The sequence below is a fragment of the Lytechinus pictus genome, chromosome 14 (assembly GCF_037042905.1).
Source record: "Lytechinus pictus isolate F3 Inbred chromosome 14, Lp3.0, whole genome shotgun sequence".
Lineage (NCBI taxonomy): Eukaryota > Metazoa > Echinodermata > Echinoidea > Temnopleuroida > Toxopneustidae > Lytechinus > Lytechinus pictus.
In genome coordinates, this window is record NC_087258.1 from 1,611,460 (window position 1) to 1,635,800 (window position 24,341).

Consider the following 24,341-nt stretch of genomic DNA (forward strand, 5'->3'; position numbering starts at 1 on the left):
TCAGGTATTGTCTCGATATCAATTTTCTTATTTTTGAAAAAAAAAGATATCAAGAATATTTATTCTTGAATGATTGTTTTTCTTCAATTTCTAAGCTATCTTTGGATTTATCTACACGGCAATCGTCATGGCACTACAAGGGGTAAGATAGTTCAAGCTTAATTTGCAGTTTAATAAACAATTTAAAGTTATGTTCGTGAACCAAGGAGTTCTCATCCACACAGTGTCATTTCGTTTTTTTCCTAACAAACAATGGTGAACTGTGTTCAGGCGAATCAAATGCAGAAATACAAGTGATTTGAAGAACGGGATTCTATGGAGCTTCAAACAGAATAATGTTTCAAAACGCATACATGTAATGCTATTCGACCTTATGAACTTGAAATCCCCCCCCCAAAAAAAAAAAGTTTATTGCGTAATCACCTTCGAGCGGCGATTTAGACATTGAAATAAAAATAACGCTGTACTCATTTTTTTTTTGGGGGGGTGGTTGGTTATAAAACCACAAGATCTGCTGTAAATAAAGACGATTGAAATGGTATACAGAACAAGAAAAGACGGTCAATATTGAATTAAAAAACCGTGAACTAATTTTTTTTTTTAAAGAATAACTGACACGTCTCTGAAAAAATTGATGAAGCCGTCTAACATATCAGATATAATTTATTTTATGTAGGCGTAATATCTGCATTTCTTTTTTTAAAGGCAAGTGCTTCTAAAACAGCAATCCATGCTATTGACATAATCTCCATCGCTGTACCCCCAGCACTTCCCGCAGTACTGACCATTGGGATGGTGTTCGCGCAATTTCGGCTGAAGAAACAAGGCATTTACTGCATTAGCCCTCAACGAATTAACCTATGTGGGACTGTAGATGTCGTCTGCTTCGACAAGGTATGATTATGTATCAAATTGAGCTTAAAATTTATCAAAAGTGATCTTAATTTTTATATCGATTTCGACTGTTCCTCAACTACCATCGATCACACAATTGAGTTGTTTATGTAAACGACACATTATTGCAATAAGGACATCTCGATTTGAATGGTTGTGATAAAGTTGTTACTTTAATCTCGCTGATAAAGTACTACAATCTGTGTGGTAATGATCAATTATGTCTTACCTCCTTACTGCATTCCATTTATCCTTTCATTCTGTCCCTTTCCCCACTCTCTATGTATTCACTTTCCTTGGCTTAAGCTTTATCCCCTCCGTTAGCCGTCATCATGATCTGTTTCCATGTCAGCGCATAAGATCTTTTAAGATAAGCTCTCCTTCTCTTGTAACCCCTTTTCAGACGGGTACACTAACTGAGGATGGACTCGACTTGCTTGGAGTGCAGCCTGTCACAAAAAGAAGGTAATAAAGCTTCTTTTTTTTTTTTTTTGTAAGGAACTGTGACAATTAATTATAGCGCGTTCTCGGGAATTGTTTTACATTTTTTATTTATGGAAGCAATGTATGCGGCCATATTTTGGCTTGAAACTATCAGACAAGGTAGAAAATTACACTTTCATTTTTAAACTCTCAAAGCCATTATTAGCAGTAGTCAATAATTCGTTATGATACTCGGGTTGTTATTAACTCCCCTTTTCCGGTAATCGCATTTGACTTTTATTATTTTATTAGAACATATTTATCCAGGTACAAAAGATCAGCATAAAACTGTTTTTCATCATTGACCTGATGAAAACATAAAGAACAACATAAATCATCATATCATACATGAAAATAAAGTCAAAATCTAAGTCAAACAATACTTAGTAACATAAATAAACAAATATTGTTACTTAAATGATAATATGAATCAAACTAAAATATTTTAAGTTATCAAAAGGGAACAGTTACTAATTTTAATACTACTAATTGTAGAATTTATTCACTGATAAAAACACTGAACAATGAAATAATTATGGCATAGAAAATCAAGTGAAACAATGGCGATCAGTTATATATGTATGTCTAAAACTATAATATCAAAGGGTTAAGATCATTACAAATAATAGCAACGTGACAACAATGTTAAAGAGGAAAAATGGAATTGTATATTACAACAAATGAAATATAAGTAAGGGTTATTATTGACAAAATCATTGGATTACTAATACTATCTGGAAAGAACTTAAAAGTATAGGAATATCGGTAGTAACCATGGTAACATGAAAAGTAAGGAGAGGTGAAGAATAGAAATGCATTCATATGCTCATAGTGATTGTGACAGCCATTGTGAGTCGAAAATTTAAAAAATTGTATCATAGGAAATACATTTTTTTAAAGGATAATTTGAAAGAATTTAACTGCATTCTTAAGTGAATCTGGTAAATTGTTCCAGACCCGTGCGGCGGAGAACATAAAAGATTTCTTGAAGTATTCAATATTAGGTTTAATTACGTGTTTTAACATGTCTTTCACAAACCATTTAAATATTATTACATAAACGAGATGGGGCCATTTCATGAATACATTTATACATCCAGTTTGCTAAAAAATAGTCCCTTCTTTGTTCAATAGATGTCCATTTAATATCCTAAACAATCTGTTCCCCACTTTAATTTATAAAATCGAAATTACCAGTAACGTATCGGGCAGCTCGTTTGTGAAGTCTTTAAAGTTTTGAGAGAGCATTAGAACCAATTTTATTTCCCCAGACCGATATTGCATAGTCAAAACAGGGTTGTATATTGGATTTATATAATATATTCAATAGGTTTTCATTTAGGATATGTCGTAATTTACCAAGTGAAAAAATCTTATAAGCTAAACTTTTAGACAACATAGCAATATGTGAATTCCATTTCAGATTTTCGTCTATTTCGACCCCAAGATATTTAATAGTTTTAACTTGTTCTACTGGCTTATCATCAATGAATAAGTGAAGTTTATCGGTGGACCTATTTTTAAGCATCATGAATTTTGTCTTATCAACATTAATTGTAAGATGAATGGTGTCATACCACTCTTTTATTTTATCGAAGTTATTTTGCATATCAATATTTATTGTTATGTTTGGACCAATATTATATATGACAACATCATCCGCAAATATGTTACATGTGCCACTTACACTTTCAGATATATCACTAATCATTATTAGAAATAAAATAGGGCCCAGAACACTTCCCTGTGGGATACCAACGGTTACATTTTGGTAGGATGATAATAGACCATGGCAATATACGGTTTGTTTTCTGTTGCGAAGGTAACATTTAAACCATTCCAAAGGGATATTATAAATTCCATATTTCTCCATTTTAAAAAGAAGCCGATTATGGTCAATTGAATCAAAACATTTTGATATATCCAAAAAGTATGCTCCAACAACTTCATGTTCATTAAATGCTTCATACCCGTCGTCGACGACCCTGTGTAAACAAGAAACTGTAGAATGATTTGGTAAGAAAGCAAACTGATCGACGCTTAAAAGGTCATGATCAAGAAAATAATTAATGAGTTGTTTTTTAACAATTTTTTCAATTAATTTTGCAATATGACAGACAACTGATACTGGCCGATAATTTGTCTTGTCCAATTTAGACCCTTTCCCCTTATATATAGGAGTCGTTTTAGAAATCTTCTAATCGTCGGGGACTGACCCAAGAGAAAGACTGAGATTAAATAGTCTTAATAGACTTAATATTCGAAACTACATCAAAGAAGATGCAATGACAGAGACTATCTTATGTATAGATATACCGAATATATCACTATGTAAAAATATTAATATATTGAAATGACACATCCATCATAATTTTTGTGCGGTTGTTTCATAATGAAAGAAGGAAAGAATGTCAGGGAATTGTTTTATTGCTTTAATTAGATATATATTTATATCAGAGGTAGATTCATCTTTTACGGAGTTACTTTTTATGAGTAATTATTCCATATCAAAGTGACAAAATTCAAACTTTCAAAGTAGGTGCTCTTTTACATTAACCAATATTACATGGTAACTTGAGAATCGCCGAGCATAAAATGATTTGATGGATGTGCGTGAATGTATTGAACATGAAATGTGTCTTACGTGTGGCGAATGTTTACGGTTTGATTAGATTCCACGCAAAATGACATGAATCAAGAAAGTTCTCACTATGTTTACATTCTTAGAAAAAAAAATGAAAGAAGCAATGTTCGGAGAACCCACATGACAATTGTAAATAGTACACAAAACTTAAGTAATTCAAGCGTACAAGAGACAAGTTTTGCATTATTTTGTTACTGGTAATATTACGAGCAATAATGATTGAAGAAGAGAGAGAGAGAAAAAAAAAGTCTAGATATACATATATATGTATATATATATATATGTATGTATGTAATCACAAAAGGTTTAGTAAATGCCGTAGAAATAAATTCGTAGATTTTAAAAGGAGCATAGCTCTCAAAAATGAAAGGTAAAGTCACACTCTTCGTCAGTGCCCATGATGTGACAAAAAAGAGAATTCAAAATCCGTTTCTGAAACAGTCGTGAAAAACACGTCTGTTCATGGGCAAACGGATTGTGAAACTCACCTTTCAAAGAAATCAATGCGCTGAAGATGGAGGAGGCGCACTGTAAAAGACGCATCTAAAGACGCGTTACCATGACTGCAAGATGACAATGGCGAATCTCCGGCTCCAAAACAGGAAAATCTGAAAAGGGCCTCACCGCCAACAGTCGAAGTTTAGCAGTAAAAAATACCTGAGTAAAATAGAAATAGTCTGCTTCGGCATAAGGAATAAAATAATCACAAAATTTTTAGTACATGCCGTAGAAATAAAATCGTAGATTTTAAAAGGAGCATAGCTCTAAAAAATGAAAGGTAAAGTCACACTCTTCGTCAGTGCCCATGATGTGACAAAAAAGAGAATTCAAAATCCGTTTCTTAAACAGTCGTGAAAAACACGTCTGTTCATGGGCATGAACAGGCATGTATGTATGTATGTATTTTAAACAATTGTACGTTGCTGATATAGACCACAAATTTATTTTGCCAAAAGTGACAAAATTCAAACTTTCAAAGTAGGTGCTCTTTTACATTAACCAATAGCATGAATAGTACATGGTAACTTGAGAATCGCCGGGCATAAAATGATTTGATGGATGTGCGTGAATGTATTGAACATGAAATGTGTCTTACGTGTGGCGAATGTTTACGGTTTGATTAGATTTCACGCAAAATGACATGAATCAAGAGAGTTCTCACTATGTTCACATTCTTAGAAAAAAAATGAAAGAAGCGATGATTGGAGAACCCACATGACTATTGTAAATAGTACACAAAACTTAAGTAATTCAACCGTACAAGAGACAAGTTTTGCATTATTTTGTTACTGGTAATATTACGAGCAATAATGATTGAAGAAGAGAGAGAGAGAAAAAAAAGTCTAGATATGTATATATATATATATATATATATATATATATATATATATATATATATATATATATATATATATATATGAATATATATATCTATGTACGTATGTGTGTATGTATTTTAAACAATTCTACGTTGCTGATATAGACCACAAATTTATTTCGCCAAGCATTCGGTTTCAAGCCTTCTTTATGCATGTACTGTAAACAGATAAACAAAATAAAACATATAAATAGTACACAAGGAATAACAGATAAATATTTGTACAGTTATAATAGCACGGTCATATACTATACATAAACACATACACACACGCATACACACCCTCCCACACACACAAACACGTGCACCCTCACACACACACAACACACACCCACAAACCCATATATATATATATATATATATATATATATATACAGTGCGTCCCACAAAAAACGAAACCGAGGTTTATCGATGATTTATCATAACTTAATCGCAAATACAATAGACAAATTACCTACCATTTTAAAGCTTAGAATCTCCTCTTTCATCTGAAATAACACCCACAAACCCATATATATATATATATATATATATATATATATATATATATATATATATATATATATATATATATATACAGTGCGTCCCACAAAAAACGAAACCGAGGTTTATCGATGATTTATCATAACTTAATCGCAAATACAATAGACAAATTACCTACCATTTTAAAGCTTAGAATCTCCTCTTTCATCTGAAATAACTTAAATTATTTCTCATTCACGCATGAGCGAGCAAAAACAATTTGAAAAGGGGATACCAAAAAGTCACTTGGCGGGCCGTATCTGGGTTTTAAAAAGAAAACCACATACCTAAAAAGTTCAATATCTGCTCTTTAACTTGATACCTCAATTACAGAAAATGGTCAAGAAATAACAAAGTTCTGGTTATTTGAAATAAGGCTTGAATTTCAATAATTTCATAAAATGAAGAGGTTTTACAGGCTAGCGTTCAAACTCACTCGACACACCGTTTTGTTGACGATCAGCCATGCATTAAGTCTTTTGTTACCGTGCGATAGCTTCTGTGGGAAACCGGTGAAAACACGTTTATTTAATGAAATTATGGAAATACAAGCATTGTTTCGAGGGATCATAACTTTTTTACTACTTGACCATTTTCTGTGATTTAGGTATCAAAGAAAAGAGAAGATATTGAACTTTTTAGCCATGTGATTTTCTTTTTTAAATTCAGATACCCCCCGCCAAATGAGTTTTTGGCATCCTGTCTTCGAATTGTTTTTTCTCAATCATGCGTGAATGAGGAATAATCTAAGTAATACCAGATGAAAGAGGAGATTCTAAGCTTTACATTGGTAGGTAATTTGTCTATTGTATTTATGATTAGGTTATGATAAATCATCGCTAAATCTCGGTTTCGTTTTTTCTGGGACGCACTGTATATGTATATATATATATATATATATGGGTTTGTGGGTGCGTGTTATATATATATATATATATATATATATATATGGGATCAGGACAACTACCCCCCGGAAACTACCCCCGGACAATTACCCCCCGAGGGCAATTACCCCCCCGGACAATTACCCCCCGGACAACTACCCCCGGACAACAACCCCCCGGACAATTACCCCCCGGACAGTTACCCCCCCCGCCGGACGCGAAATTATTTTTCCCACCGAGTTCTGGACCGACATATGAATATTCATGTTTTGCGTCTTCGGATTGAGAGTACGCATGCGTGTGGACTTCACTCGACCAGTGCCGATCGTAAGCATTTACGTTGCTCAGAATAGCATCGTCAAATTACCGGTACCCTTCCATGGTTACATAGGCCTTATAGGCTTAGATCTATATATATACATCCAATTCTTAAACACTTATCAAACTAGCTGCCATTAATGGCAAGACATGTGCTAGGGTAGGGCTAGCTTAGTTTTGCGCATTAAGTTTACCTCAAATCTGGACCTGTCTAATGCCTAATACTAATAGGAATAGCCGACTAATGCCATGGTTAACTTCGAACTGGTTAATTCCGAACTTTACGTTTGATTAGGTTTGGACCAATATTAGCTTATTTACCATGGTTTAATATGTCTAGTTCGTATACAGAACCAGTCCTAGATCTAAAAAAAAATATCTTAGTTATAGTCTAGTCTCTAGATCTAGACTGTGATCTACGCGCTATCAACATGGAACCACAAGTGTACCAAAAGGGGGGGGGGGCAGACTGCCCCCCGAGGAGTCACAACTCATCCAGGGGACGTACCCCCCCCCCCTTGAGAAGCCAAATTAATAATTTCTAATGTCAAAATGCAACGAAAAAAGACGTATGTCCCCTCATTTGAACGTAAAGATCTTTTTTTTTTGCTTGTCAAATTTTTTTCAGCTACGAAATCCTTAATTTTGCGTGAAGACGGGGATCAAGATCACTGACGTTAATTTGTGCCTGACGTTAGAATACGTTCCATGCACGCACTGGTGTACCTAGGATTTTCCAAAAGGGGGCAAATTTTTTAGAGGATATTTCGTCCGCGAAAAAATGTGACAAGCCCCCCCCCCCCAAAAAAAAAAAAAGGGCCTTCACTTCACCCCAAATTATGGATTTCTTAGCTGAAAAAAAAATTGACAAGCAAAAAAAAAAAATCTTCACGTTCAAAAAAAGGGGATATACGTCTTTTTCATTGCATTTTTACATTACAAATTATTAATTTGGCTTCTCAAAGGGGGCACGTCCCCTGAATCAGTTGTGACTCGTCAGAGGGGCAGTCTGCCCCCCCCCCCTCCTTGGTACACTAGTGGTTCCATGCTGATACAGCGTATAGATCAGAGTCTTGATCTAGAGAATAAACTAGAACTAAGATAATTTTTTTTAGATCTAGGACTGGTTTTGTATACGGACTAGACATATCAAACCAGGGCAAATAAGCTAATTTGTCTAAACCTAATTTAACGTGAAGTTCGGAATTAACCAGTTCGAAGTTAACCATGGCATTAGTCGGCTATTCAGTGTTGTAGTCAAGGCTCAAACCTCCAAGGCCAAGGCTTTAATATTCAACGCCAAGGCTTCAATACCAAAGGTCAAGGCCAAGGCATGGAAACCCAAGGCCAAGGCCTGAAAACCTCAAGGCCAAGGCATTTCAAACTTACGATATACAGAACAATGAACTAACAATACTTAGGCGGCAGACATCACACATGATAAATGTATGTGAGCGAGGGGACTGAGCGAGAAAAAAATTAACCTTTGTACATTTAAAACAAAAATAATTTCATTATAGAGAAATATTAAAATAATGATATAGTTACCTGTGTACACATAATCTATAATTTGTCTATAGGCGATTTACATTGCAATAATTATATTACCACGGTCATCTGATCCTGGCATTCTCACCGTATGTTTTTCTCAACTCCTTGGGACAGGGGCAGCAGAAAATTATTATTGGGGGGGGGGGGTCAACGCCAAAAATGCACCCACTTATCAAAATGAGTTTTTTTGTGCAAACAGATGTATTTTCAAAATGAGATTATGAACTGCGTGAAGTAATTGTGTGTTTTGTAGAAATTAAGTTGAGCAAAGGCTTTCTAAAGTGATTTTTAATTATAAGATAGATATTTTGCTTTAGGTTTTACTTTTCAGTGAGAAAGCATAGCGAGCAAGCGGTTTTGAAAAAAAAATCAATTCTGAAGTTGTAAAAATTGATTTATGGTCAATTATGGGGCTATTGCCTTGCGCAATGTTGCCAGCGCGAATCACCAGCTCAAACTTCTTGACATGTCGTGTAATAAGACATGGAAATTATTTTATTCTGAACTGGTTTTGTAATCATGAAAAAGATGTGTATCTAATTAAAAAATTACTTTGCGCTCGCTTATTTTTTTATATACTGACCAGTAAAGGAAGCAGTTAATTAAGCAGTTAATTACTGCATTTTAAATAAGATACATAACTCACCAATAAAAATAGTGCGAGCGCAAAGCGCGAGCTCAAAAATTTGTGACATTCCAACCTGAAAACTTGACATTCTATGCATTTTTTTTTGTGAACGGGAAGAGAACGAGTACAATAATTGATGCGAGTGCAGGAAGCGTTCTATACATTCTATACATTTTTGTAACCATTAGCAGTACTGTGTACTAAACAATAATTGATGTAAGCACGATTCAAAATATGTGATTTTCGAACCTAAAATGTATTATGTTTTATTATTAAAGAGGGTATTTCTTTTTTAAAAAGGGCATATTTCATTTGGAAAAAAAAAAATCCTACAGGGATTTTTTTTGGGGGGAAGGGAGCAAGAAAGCACAGAGCGCAAGTTAAAATTTTCAAATGCTTAAACTGAAAATGAGTCATTTTTAGGACTCTTGTCAGTTTTCATATTTTTTTCTGCTTACAACCACTTTTATTAAACAGTTAATTAATCATTAATTATTAATACTTATTGATAATATTAATTATTTTTTGTTAATTATCATTTCTTGAAACCATATTGACACAAAAACAAATACGTTGTTTATTTTCTTGAGACTGTAGAGAAATGAAATTCAGTGTTGAACGATGTATGATTAAAAAGAAGTAAACATTTTTTCCCCCTTTGTTTTGTCAATCTGACCCAAAACAAATAATAAAATTTAGAAGAGAGATAGAGAGAAGAAGAAGTCCCACCACTAAGAATAAACTTAGACAAGGGGGAGGGGAGGGAAAGGAAAAAATGGAGTAAATGTGATATTATTTTTTAAACAATCTATTGCAAAATTAGCTTTTCTTATAGAAAGAAGGGGACAAATTTTGTTCACTCGCTCGCTTCAATCACTTTCTTCTTCTTTTTTTTACAGAAATTTTGCTCTATATGCCATGCTTGGCCCCTCAAAGTTTCTGGCTCATCATGCCATTGACATAACCCATTTGGATATGACAACATTGGAGACTGTGTTCAAGTTTACCAAATATTTTCAGAATATCATTAAGACTTAAAACATTCTTGTTGGCCAAAGAAAATATTACAAGGAAAATCCTAATGGAATAGAAATCAACCTTTTTATCGTTCTTTAGAGTTAGCTATGTTTAAAGTATGAAAATTGTTGTCAAAATTGCAGTCAGATGTAAAAATTATTCTTGTCATCAAAGCACTATTATCTTGATCATGACCATTATTATTTACTGTCATTATCATCATATGATTACAACACATTACCAACACATATTGATATTTTTCATAACTGATGTATTCTTTGTTTGAATTTCTTGATAATGGTGACAATTACAATTGATGACACTGCTATACACTTACTACTGCTTCTGCTACTGTTAATGGTAATTGGTAGTATTGACCATAAGTGTCACTAAATATATTAAAAAAACAATTGAAACATTTATAGTTACTTATTTAAAACAAATGAAAGTACAAAATACAAAATGCCTTGAAAAAGCCTTGAAAATGCCTTAAAATTTCAAGGCTCAAAATCCTCAAGGCCAAGGCTTTGAAAAAGTAGGCATTAAGGCGCCATAAGGCCAAGGCCGAGCATCAAGGCACTACAACACTGATTAGTACTAGGCATTAGACAGGTCCAGATTTGAGGTAAAGTTAATGCGCTAACCTAAGCTAGCCCTACCCTTGCACATGTCTTGCCATTAATGGCAGCTAGTTTAATAAGTGTTTAAGAATTGGATATATATATATATACATAGATCTAAGCCTATAAGGCCTATGCAACTATGAAAGGGAACCGGTAATTTGATGATGCTAATTCATTCTGAGCAACGTGAATGCTTACGATCGGCACTGGTCGAGTGTAGTCCACGCGCATGCGTACTCTCAATCCGAAGACGCAAGTCATGAATATTCATATGTTGGTCCAGAACTCGGTGGGAAAAATAATTTCGCCCCCCGGACAACTACCCCCCAGACAATTACCCCCCGGACAACTACCCCCCCGGACAACTACCCCCCGGACAATTACCCCCCGGACAATTACCCCCCGGACAACTACCCCCGGACAATTACCCCCGGACAACTACCCCCCGCACAACTACCCCCGGACAATTACCCCCCGGACAATTACCCTCCCAAGAACAATTACCCCCGAGAACAATACCCCCGGACAATTACCCCCCAGGACAATTACCCCCAGGACAATTACCCCCCAAAATCCCCCTTCTCTCCAGCATCAATGTTAGAATTAAGCAGGACCCATTGTAAGTTTTGGTCGGTGGCACAGGTTTTCGAAATATTTTCTACTTTATCTTTATACTTTAATAACTTTTTCTTTCTCTTTTATATTGCTCTTTCTCCTGTTCTCTCACTTTTTTCTTGTTTTTGTTTAGCGGCGCCTTCTGCATCCTGAAAAATGGGGGGGGGGGGGCTTGCACCCGAAACCTCCCGTTTTGGCTATGCATATATAAATCAGAAAATGTGTAAACTGGCCCTCATACTAAGTTTTCATAGAACAATTGAATACGATTAGTCATAATAATCACAAATGATTGAAATGAAACAATGAAAATGATGAAAAATATATTTCATGTCACTATATTAAAATTTTCGCTCGCGCTTCGCGCTCGCATAGCCTGTTCGAGGAGATACATATCTTGCTAAAGCGGCTGATATGTAGCTTAAAGGAGTAATATATTGAATATGAATATGGCCTTATTATATATCAGTGGAAAGGTCATGATGTGGGGATTATCATTTGGTCATTCAAAAATAACGAAAGTAATACATACATGTAAGGTGGAAATCGCCAATTAAAAAGCGCTAAAATGCCTCTCCGAAATACGCCTCCCATCGGTCTCTGAATTGACTCGAATTTGATGACGTGTATGAGTGTACGAGAGACGTGATTGGCTCTCCCACGTCAAGCTCCACTTGCATGCAAAACCTCTTGCGAGGGTACGTTTTCTCCACACTGTCACTGAATACTTCGATCACGAAATGAAAGAAAACCCAGAAGTTTATCTAGATTTTGGATTTTCAAATTGATGATTTTGAAGATGAAGAGAATGATGATGAAGTTTCTAGCTCTAGTGACGTGGATGGAGGTAAATTAGGGGAATTACGTCTATGATGATCGAGTCGGACAATTCAACTTGCATGCCGATTCGCTACCAACTCAAGCAGCTGCTAGTGCTAGCTGCACGTAGGCCTACCGCGGGCCAAAATAAATCCATGAAAATTCCAGCCTGACCATCCATATTTAGAGTCTCTTCCCTCTGTCAAGGCTCTAAAGAAGGAAAATAATGATATAACTGTACTTACAAACAAGTGAATATATCCGAATCTGAAAAAAGATCATCATCATGACCAGACAACATTCCTCTTCCAGTATAACATGACATTTTCATGTTTAATGGATATTTATGCCACATAAACTTTCACAACTGAAAGAATGACCAGGGAAGTGTTCCCTGGAATGACTGATCGTTTTCTTGCAATTTTTTCTTTTACTGACATGCATGACTGTTCACATGAAAATGTCATGTCATACTGGAAGAGGAATATTGTCTTGTCATGTTGACATACAATAATTTGCCTTTAATCAAATATCTATATGGAGTATTTTTATTTTTATAAGTGTCCAAGAACTTTTTTTGCCGAGTGTATATATATATACATGTATATATATATATATATATATATATATATATATATATATATATATATATGTGTGTGTGTGTGTGTGTGTATGTGAGTGTGTGTGTGTGTGGGTGTGTTTGTGTGTGTGTGGGAGTATGTGTGTGTGTATAAGTATGACATAAAGTGATATAAATTGGTGGTAGTCACTTCACCTGGGTCTTCCAGGATGGTGAATGTATTCTGTGTCGTGTATTATGTGGTGTCTTGGGTGATATATTGTGCTGTGTCACGTGACAGAGGCGCCCGTGAGTGTCATGAACATGATGAAGCATGACATTAGTTCAGCTTGACCGGAATCGGATAATGTAGGAGGATTATAGGTCAATAATCTTTCAAACTATACATTGTTATTAATTGTACTTCATGCTATCAGTGTATATATTATAAAACAACCTGTTACTTGCCTCGATTCTCCTACATTATCCGATTCCAGTCAAGTTGAACTTGAGTAAAAAATTAAAATTAAAAAAAGCGAAAAAAGGATGTAGATAGAGAGGTAGAATATATATTATTCTTACAACAAACAGAATGCATAACGAAAGTTTAAGCAAAAATAAATGTCTTCTTTTTTCGATCCAGCTTCATGCCGATGGTGGCCGACGCCAAGTTGCTCTCATCTGATCCCATTTCAGTTGCTATGGCAACGTGCCACGAACTGTTAGAAGTGGAAGAAAAGATAACTGGAGATCCCCTCGATATTAAGATGTTTGAGGCAACTGGATGGGTATGTAACATTGAATTTATTACGTAAGATTTGAATTTCTCATGTCGCAGTCTGCCATCCTGACACGCAGAGCTACTACTATACCACTTTCTTTAAAGTTTCGTAAAAGCCAAACCATGGTGACGTATTCATAATTTGCGAACTATTTAAAACAATTTTGCAAAAAAATGGGACCATTGTTATCACTTTTCATTCACTAATTCCTTGTGAATTTTTTTCTTAAGCAATTTAAATTAAATGCCAGTCTTAACACCTTCCAAGGTAGTCCGTTTGTCAAAAATTGTCAAAAGCAAGAAAAAATAGGGAAGGAAAACAGTTTTTTAGGGTGAAACACCCAAGAATATAGAGTGTTGACCTTTAATTTTTTTGCTTATCAAAGTTTTCGGAGGCGAAATGTCCGACAGTTTTGAGTAATGACCTTTCGGTTTTGACCTTTTCTTTCTTGTCAAAATTCTCAGCTGGACAATTATGTTAAATAACATTTGGATTTGAAATTAAAAAAAAAGCACATAAACAGTCACATACGAGCGTATCTAAAGTTGCATAGGCCGCTACTTTTCTTGGACATGTTGGAGTTTGCAAAAGCAATGATGCGCATTACCAGAATATAATATTAAGAGAAACAAAACCCCAAACACTCTTCTCATCCCACCCTCTTAAGGACACGCCCGTTAAACATTATTTAATACTCGCACGCACACCCCCACACACACGACACCACACCCTCACACACACACGGACACCCACCTACACAACACCCCCACGTGCACACGCTCATGTACAATTAAAAGTACATACACAAATTTGCACACAGGTGCCCAATGCCGAATCTAATATATGCCATGGCATGGTGATTATGAAGAAGACTAATAAATAGGATAATGGCCTATTTCTTCTAAGTGTAAGGAAAGACACATTATTTTTTGCACTAAAAGTACATAACACTCACTTCAACTGCACGCAGAAAGAGGAATTCAATAATAATTTAATAATAATTTGATGATGAGGGCGAGCTGAATAATAGATTGGCGTCCGATACAGATAGCGCCCTCTAAATGTTTTTACATCATTGAGTTTGTCCAAATTTAGTTCAATTCAATGTAATTGAAAACATTATAAGAGTGTCTAATAATGCATCGTATTCATCCTTCAGACTCTAGATCTTGGTGAGAGTGTTTCTACCAGGGTACCAGGTTCAATAGCAGTTGCAAAAGCCATGTCAGCCGACCAACTCAAAGGAGACAAAATTCTCGAAAAAGATCAGGTTAGATAAAAATTTCTTCAAATATTTTTTAATTATTGTGTATACGGAAATGGAAATAAAGTCAGACCTTCACAGAAATTCCCTTTAAATATTATATTCATCAAAATAAATGTTTAAATCATATTCAGAGACTTCATGAAAAATTTTGTCTAATAAAGGAGAGGAGAGACGACCTTCTCTCATACGATGCTTTATAGAAATTTAAATCGGGATAGCCGTCATCGTTTATTTAGAAAATTACTGCTTAGAATATATGATCACTATGCTTATACCAACATCTTGCTAATACATGGATGTAAAAATGATCCAGTCTATTACATTTGAAATTAATTGATTTTCTTAAACAGGGATTATGTGAAATTGCGACTTTAAAGATATTTCCTTTCGCGTCCGCTCTTCAGACCATGTGCGTTGTTGCCATGGATACTGTGACCCGGAAGACGTATGCCCTTGCCAAGGGATCACCGGAAAAGATATCAAAGATTTCACGAAGCAATACAGGTAAACCATATGATAATTACAACACCTTACATTTTTTTGGAGGGGGGGGGGGGCCGGGGGTGGCGATGGGCAAACGTAAGAATATTCAAAACACATTTTTCTTCCAACAATGGTCAAGACATTTGGAGAGACAAAATTAGTAAAGCGGTCTTTGTAGACCCTAAGAATGATGCGGTCTCAATTTCCTACTTTTTGGTTACATAACGCATTTTTTGACGAACATTTCTTTAAAGATATATTATGTTATACTTATTTCTACCCAGCAACCGTACTTTTGAAATGATCCACAAGTCTACAAAACTGCAATTAACATAATCTAAACCCGGTTGTTGGGGAATGGATTTTGCTCATCCTTACAAATTGTTTGTGTGTGTGGGGGTGAGGGTGTGTGTGTTGGAAGGGAAGGGGGTTGACTGGTAAAGACGAAATGTTCTGTTCAGTTTGTCACCTCATCGTCATTACATGTATGTGATTCTGTAAAAATAAATTTTATCTAAAGTGTATAAATGGGAATCTTCAACAAATGATGTGCTTCCATGTTTTTTTTCTGAAAAGTGCCCGTCGACTTCCAAGATGTTTTGGATGGGTACACTAAGCAGGGATTAAGATTGATTGCGTTGGCATGGAAACCAATCAATATCAACGTAGACGATCCCAATGAACTTTCTACGATACAAAGGTTAGTAAAATTGCTGCAGAAACGTCTTCTTTTGATGCCAAGGATAATGTTGATGATGATGACGGTGACGAATACGACAATGATTGTGATGGTGATGGAGCTGATGGTCGTGGAGATGATGATAGTGGTAATAATTATGGTAATGCTCTTGCTCATTATACATGTTATAATGATGTTGATTGGTGGTGATGAGGATGATGTTGATGATTATCAAATTGGTAATAATGATGAAGACGACAGAATTTAATGATAATGTCACAAAGTGATTACGAGTTTTAAAAAAGAGCACTAACAACTACTCCAAACAGCCAGGCAGCGGTCAGTTCCAACTTAGCAATTTCATGCCCCTTCTTGAATTTATCATCAACAGAAACCTTATTGAGTGTGATCTCGAGTTCATTGGGCTCATCATCTTGCAAAATAAACTGAAGCCTGCTACAACCCCAGCCATCGCTGAACTCAATGAAGCAAATATAAGAACAATAATGGTAACAGGTAATGAACCCCCTTTACCGTTCATCATAACAAGTTGATATGAACGAAAAGAAAAAAACTAAACAAGGTCAAATGATGATGTTTTAATGTATATTGAATGTAAAGTTGGGAATTCGCATAACACATAATATGCAAAAATTAAGGAACAACACACTCACTGTTTATTATACGCTCTGTGTTCTACTAAATTAGAAAATATGATCTGACATCCCCTTGAATATGTTAAACGTGAGAAATTCCCATTGTTATGAATGATAAAACTCCGCCGATCTTTTAAAACATAATATTTTGGTTTGGTAGGTGACAACATCTTCACAGCGATCAGTGTGGGACGGGAGTGTGGAATGGTTCGGTGCGGCGCCACAATCATGCGCGTAGAGGCGGGGCTTCCGTGCGACCACGCCAAAGCCAAACTTGTTATCACCCCCTTGATCGATGACATAGTGAATGATGAGGAGATTGATTACCATAACCACAAGGTAGTTATTATTCACATCACTTCGTTTTTCTTTTCTTGATGCATTTCCCATCATTCTCTCTTTTTGTTTATATCTCTGTCTTATTTGTTGATTTACATTAAATGCATGGTTAACATTGATCACCTGCGACTGTTGTAAAATGAAGCCATGAAAAAGATTGCACCCCAAAGTTGTTATCAAGAGCTTCAAGAAAAAGAAGGAAAAGCAAAGTGACTAGAAACGCCACCAAACTTTCATTCTACATACTGACATGTGTGACTGTAAATCTCCCGAGGAGTTTGTTTGTATACATTGCACGAATTTCATTGTAATGTTTCCTGGGTGGTTTTTTTTATCCATATGAACAATGTTAAATGCAACACAATTCAAAATTCAGGATTTTCTTTTTAACACGACCTAAGTAATACTAACTAGTCTTTCATTTGTGTTTATGTAAAGAAATATTTTGTAAACAAAAGAAAAATATGATAAAAGTCTATAATGTGTTCTCTACGTTTATTTATTTTTTAAATGTATATTTTATATCAAGTGAGAAAAATAATTATAGCTTTCCGTTCATTTCAGCAAGATAACATTTTTAGGAAAGAGAAGGAACGTTGGACATTTCAGAAGGTTTGGCCCTATCCGTAACATTTGATAAAAAGATTAGAAAACCACAATCTCAAATGACACAGTATCTTTTCTTTTTATTTGTTGCAGAAGATTAGAGAAAATGAAAGTCTCGTGGTGAAGGAAGAAGAAAGACAGTTAATAGCATGTGACGGCACAACGTTCGGTATCATCCGAGGTCATTACCCACAAATGATACCAAAGGTAATGAAAAACACACCACTTTAAACATCATCTTTGATATATAGGATACCACTTTTATTTATTCATCCGTTCTCCCTCCATTTATCCTCTTCTGATTCCATCCAATCCTTGATACTCACACTACTCATTTTTATCATTTTCTTCTTTGTCTTCCTCTTCTCCTCAGATCTTAATATTCTAAAAACGTCACTTATCATAACTTTATATACACCTTTTGATGCAAATACAAATATCAATTAATGCTTAAAAAATTAGATGACATTTGTTTTTGAAGTAAATTCTTTAATAAATGTACTTTTACTTCGTCTAAAATCTTTGGAAAACTCTCGAACGATGAATATCTTCATGGATGAAGGACATTATTAATGATTTTATTTGCCAAATTGTTTTTGCAGATCGCAGCACAGGGCGTAATATTCGCACGAATGTCGCCCGACCAAAAGTCACAGCTCGTTGAATCGCTTCAGTCACTTGGCCTGTCCGTTGGTATGTGCGGAGATGGTGCAAATGATTGCGGCGCTCTTAAACAAGCTCACGTTGGAATAGCTCTCTCAGAAGCCGAAGCATCTGTGGCAGCCCCGTTCACCTCTAAAACGGCAACCATTAGCTGTATCCCGACAGTCATAAAGTATTTATTATGTTCTAACTTTACTCCAGTTTCAAGTTCTGTTGAATGACATTTAGACGAATGTTCAATGGATATTTCAAATTTGAATCTTTAATCTTAAATCAAAAGACTTCAGAGCAGTGTTCCTGCGACTGTATGGCCACCCCCAATTGTAAGGGTGGGCTTTTATGCACTTTTCAAATGATTTGTTTTTGTTAGTAAAACGTTCACATGTATATACATGACTGTACAGTGCGTCCCAGAAAAAAACGAAACCGGGATTAAGCGATGATTTATCATAACTTAACCATAAATACAATAGACAAATGACCTACCCAAGTAAAGCTTAGAATCTCCTCTTTCATCTGATATAACTTAGACTATTCCTCATTCACGCATGAGTGAGCAAAAACAATTTGAAGTAAGGATACCAAAAACTAATTTGGCGGGGGGTATCTGAATTTCAAAAAGAAAATCACATGCATAACAAGTTCAATATCTGCTCTTTTATTTGATACCTTAATTTAAAAAAAAAAAGGGTCAAGAAGTAAAAAAGTTATGTTCCCTCGAAACAATGCTTGTATTTCCATAATTTAATCAAATAAACGTGTTTTCCCGGTTCCCCACAGAAGCTATCGCACGGTTAACAAAAGACGTAATGCATGGCTGATCGTCAACAAAACGGAGTGTCGAGTGAGTTTGAACGCTAGACTGTAAAACCTCTTCATTTTATGAAATTATTGAAATTCAAGCCTTATTTAAAATAATCAGAACTTTGTTATTTCTTGACCATTTTCTTTAATTAAGGTATCAAATTAAAGAGCAGATATTTAACTTTTCAAAAATATGGTTTTCTTTTTGAAACCCAGATACAGCCCGCCAAATGACTTTTTGGTATCCCCTCTTCAAATTGTTTTTGCTCACTCATGCGTGAATGAAAAATAATCTAAGTAATTTGAGATGAAAGAGGACATTCTAAGCTTTACAATAGTAGGTCATTTGTCTATTGTATTTGTGATTAACTTATGATAAATCATCGATAAATCTCGGTTTCGTTTTTTGTGGGACGCACTGTATATATACATTTCTTTCCCCAGGGAGGGTCGTTGTGCTATGGTGACGTCATTCGGATTATTTAAGTTCATGGCTGTGTACAGTCTCATCATGTTTTCTACCGTTACTGTATTGACTTCGGTATGTATCATTTGTGTGAAAGCGAGAACCTAAGGTTATATGCATATCTTGCCTCGGTAGCGATATTTGAATTATTTCATCATACCCCGTCTGAAGCAACACTTATCAACCATGACTATGGAGATGGTATTTAGGTGACAAAGAGCTATAACTGCCTCGTTTCTGCCTAACGTTTCGCAAATAGTCAAGCGAGAATTAAAATCATGATTAAGTGATAACTCGTACATTAAATGTAACTCGTTTTTCCAAACATATAATGATAAGAAATACAAAATGTGAAAGTAAGCGTTAAAGATTAAAGATTTTTGTAAGTGAATGGGTAATACTGGTCACTATAATTCTGTATATCAGTGTTCTTGTAAACCGAGTAATTCATTAAGTACATAAAACTTTTCTTTTTGTCCATTTACCTTATCATTAATAACAATAGTTTAATGTACATTATAAATGAATATGTATTTGTACCCCCATATATAGGTTCAATACTACGTTGGCGATATGCAGTTTTTCATTATTGACATTGTTCTCTGTACATCATTCGTATTGACAGGTGGGTCACGACTATTCTCACGGTTTGGAAAATGTCCTATTCTTGTTAAACATGGACTCGTATATGTTTTTAGACATTAATTTTTTTATAGGAATTTCACCCCCTCTCTGCTTCTTTCATGTCTATTCTCCGATCCTTACTCACTTAACGTACTGGGTGAATTTTTACCATTTTTGGAGTGAAAGTGTGCATCTTTTCTTACACTTTCACTCCAAAGAAGGAAAAAAAATCGCACTTGAAAGATTGAATTCTCATTTCTTAAGGACTGGTCCATTCCCCTCTCTTTCTCTCTCTCTTTCTCTCTCTCTTTCTCTCTCTCAAAGGATAGTGATTAGGGACCAGATAAACTCATTTGCATTTAGATTGTACTCACTTTCGTTCATCCCTCTTATAGAGAATATATATATATATACAGTGCGTCCCGCAAAAAACGAAACCGAGATTTAGCGATGATTTATCATAACTTAATCATAAATACAATAGACAAATGACCTATCAATGTAAAGCCTAGAATCTCCTCTTTCATCTGATATTATTTAGATTTTTCCTCATTCACACATGAGTGAGCTAAAACAATTTGAAGAAAGGATACCAAAAACCCATTTGGCGGGGGTATCTGAATCTAAAAAAGAAAACCACATGCCTAAAAAGTTCAATATCTGCTCTTTTATTTAAAACCTTAATCACAAAAAATGGTCAAGAAGTAAAAAAGTTATAATCCCTCGAAACAATGCTTGTATTTCCATAATTTCATTAAATAAACGTGTTTTCACCGGTTTCCCACAGAAGCTATCGCACGGTTAACAAAAGACTTAAAGGGATGGTCCGGGCTGAAAATATTTATATCTTAATACATAGAGTAGAATTCACTGAGCAAAATGCCAAAAATTTCATCAAAATCCGATAAGAAATAATAAAGTTATTGAAGTTTTAAATTTAGCAATATTTTGTGAAAACAGTTGTCATGAATATTCATTAGGTGGGCTGATGATGTCACATCTCCACTTTCCGTTTTCTTATGTTATTACATAAAATCATATTTTTTTCATTATTTCATACTTGTGTGAATAATATGTCTCCCTTATAATGAAATAAGTTGCAGCAATGAATATCTATTGCACTAAATCAGTTGTCAATCCAATTTTTCTAGTTCTTGGAGGAAAAAATTTGAATAAACCTAATTTCATATAATGAAATACAAAAGAACAAGTGGGGATGTGACATCATCAGCCCACCTAATGAATATTCATGACGACTGTTTTCACAAAATATTGCTAAAATTTAAAATTCAATAACTTTGTTATTTGTTATCCGATTTTGATGAAATTTTCGGCATTTTGCTCAGTGAATACTACTCTATTTATTAAGCTATAAATACTTTCGGCCCGGACCATCCCTTTAATGCATGGCTGATCGTCAACAAAACGGAGAGTCGAGTGAGTGTGAACGCTAGCCTGTAAAACCTCTTCATTTTATGAAATTATTGAAATTCAAGCCTTATTTCAAATAACCAGAACTTTGTTATTTCTTGATCATTTTCTGTAATTGAGGTATCAAATTAAAGAGCAAATATTGAACTTTTTAAAAATGTGGTTTTCTTTTTGAAACCCCGATACAGCCCGCCAAATGACTTTTTGGTATCCCCTCTTCAAATTGTTTTTGCTCACTCATGCGTGAATGAGAAATAATCTAAGTAATTTCAGATGAAAGAGGATATTCTAAGCTTTACAATGGTAGGTCATTTGTCTTTTGTATTTGTGATTAAGGTCTGATAAATCATCGATAAATCTCGGTTTCGTTTTTTGTGGGACGCACTGTATATTATTAATCTACTACTTAGTACAATAACAATATATTTCGTTATAACGTCACGACTTCTAGCTGTCACTTTTTTTACTGCTATCTCTCGCATTATTTACTTGATTTCCTTTTAGTCGGCGCCAACAAAGCTTATCACCAGATATCAATCACACGTCCCATCACGAAGCTGGTCACACCTCCCATCATATTCTCACTCATCGTGCAAACACTCATCTTACTTGGATTCCAAGTCCTCATGTTGATCCTGGTCATGCGTCAACCATGGTAAGTCGTCATCCATGCGCAATCTCCTGCAAAAGCGATCTAACGACGTACCACAAGGATTTTTCCTGTCACCACTCTCTTTCCCGCGAACAATAGGCTGTGTGATTGATACGCAGTCATACCAGATACCAAAGGACACTCAGTGGGATGTATGAAAAGTTGGATGAAAACTTAGAATGAGCTTGGAGATGATATCACCTTGATATCACGCACGGAGTAACACATTTGTCAAAATCGAAAGCAATTCTGTCTAAATGTCATGAGCATTGCGAGTATATTGAATCTATTATCCGTCTTTAAAGGTCAAGTCCACCCCAGAAAAATGTTGATTTGAATAAATAGAGAAAAACCAAACTAGCAAAACGCTGAAAATTTCATAAAAATCGGATGTAAAATAAGAAAGTTATGACAATTTAAAGTTTTGCTTATTTTTCACAAAACAGTGATATGCACAACTCAAATGAGACATTCGATGATGTTCCTCACTCACTATTCCTTTTGTTTTTTATTGTTTGAATTATACAATATTTCATTTTTTATAGATTTGACAATAAAGACCGACTTGACTGAATCATATAGCATGAAGCAATGCTCATTCCACATGTTCAGGGAGGAATTAATCGTTGTCTCGCTTGACAATGAGGAGAAAAATAGAATATTCCCTATTTCATATAATAAAATACAAAAGAAATAGTGAGTGGATGACGTCATCACTCTCCTCATTTGCATACCCATCAGGATGTGCATATAACTGTTTTGTGAAATTAAGCAAAACTTTAAAATGTCATAACTTTCTTGTTTTATATCCGAATTTGATGAAATTTTCAGTGTTATGCTTGTTGGATTTTTCTCCTTTTATTCACATCAAATTTTTGTTGGGGTGGACTTGTCCTTTAACATTGCACCTAAATACATGACAAGCACATTCTCATAAAAAAATACGTCTGCTTATAGTTCATGTTCCTGTCTTTAATTCAATGTAGGTATGAGCCTTCTGAGATCGACAGTCACCATAGGAACGTGGTGTCCTATGAGAACATGGCAGTGTGGCTACTTGCCAATTTCCAGTACCTCACAATCGCTTTTGTGAATACGCCGGGTCCTCCGTACAGCAACCGGTTCTACAAAAACAGTGAGTATCATATCAGTCTTAAATACCATATAAATCAAGACAGAAAAGGGAGACCAAACTGTATCTAATTTACCATGTGAACAAAAATCGAATGATGTAATTTTAAAATATAACAGACATTGAAATATTAATAAGTGCCATGTCAGTTTCACACCTTTGCCATGACATTTAAAGATCTTTCAATCTCACGATTAATTTTTATGTACAGTTTCATGTCTCGATCATACTTGCGAATGAACAGTTACTTTTTACTGTAAGATTGATATATTGACCATGATGACAAATGGCAAAAAAAAGGAAGCATCCAATATTTGATGGCTTCATGATCATATCTGATTAAAGAAAAATAAATATATTACTTTTTAGATGCACAACTCGACATTAATTTCATATTTTATTCTCTTTATTTTATTTTATTTTTTTAATACAAATTTCAGTTCCTCTGTTGATCGTCTTCATCGTCGACTTTCTTATCTGTCTTGGGTTTCTGTTCTATCCGCCTGAGAGGATCATCAAAGCGTTTGAGGTAAAGATTAAACCCCACTAGAGTGTCCTAGGCCTAACATGCTTAGTGCCAATCTTAAATATAAAATCGTAATTAAAAAACAGACGGCGATTGCATGCACCATTCCATATATTCGATTAATCTATATGTGAACATTAGTCGTTATTTGTTTGGAATACCCTACACTCACACATCGCATATTGTATACACACCAATACATGGGCGGATCCAGGATTTTCCAAAGGGGGGGGGTGCACATTTCGTCCCCGAAAAAAATTGCCAAGCAAAAGGTTTTGACTTTCAAAAGGGGGGCA

The 24,341-nt window shown here is 35.0% G+C and overlaps 1 protein-coding gene across 1 annotated transcript in view; it reads left to right on the plus strand.

Moving 5' to 3' along the window:
* Positions 1–24,341, plus strand: part of LOC129276076 (polyamine-transporting ATPase 13A3-like) — a 54,395-nt gene that overhangs the window by 25,366 nt on the left and 4,688 nt on the right. Inside the window, exons 13-28 of the mRNA XM_064109716.1 lie at positions 96–142; positions 706–894; positions 1,298–1,359; positions 13,579–13,723; positions 14,877–14,987; positions 15,335–15,488; positions 16,044–16,167; positions 16,538–16,662; positions 16,963–17,141; positions 17,841–17,954; positions 18,350–18,582; positions 19,659–19,755; positions 20,233–20,305; positions 22,240–22,390; positions 23,374–23,522; positions 23,960–24,048. Of these exons, the coding sequence (XP_063965786.1) occupies positions 96–142; positions 706–894; positions 1,298–1,359; positions 13,579–13,723; positions 14,877–14,987; positions 15,335–15,488; positions 16,044–16,167; positions 16,538–16,662; positions 16,963–17,141; positions 17,841–17,954; positions 18,350–18,582; positions 19,659–19,755; positions 20,233–20,305; positions 22,240–22,390; positions 23,374–23,522; positions 23,960–24,048 (2,042 nt within the window). The remainder of the gene's footprint in view (positions 1–95; positions 143–705; positions 895–1,297; positions 1,360–13,578; positions 13,724–14,876; positions 14,988–15,334; positions 15,489–16,043; positions 16,168–16,537; positions 16,663–16,962; positions 17,142–17,840; positions 17,955–18,349; positions 18,583–19,658; positions 19,756–20,232; positions 20,306–22,239; positions 22,391–23,373; positions 23,523–23,959; positions 24,049–24,341) is intronic.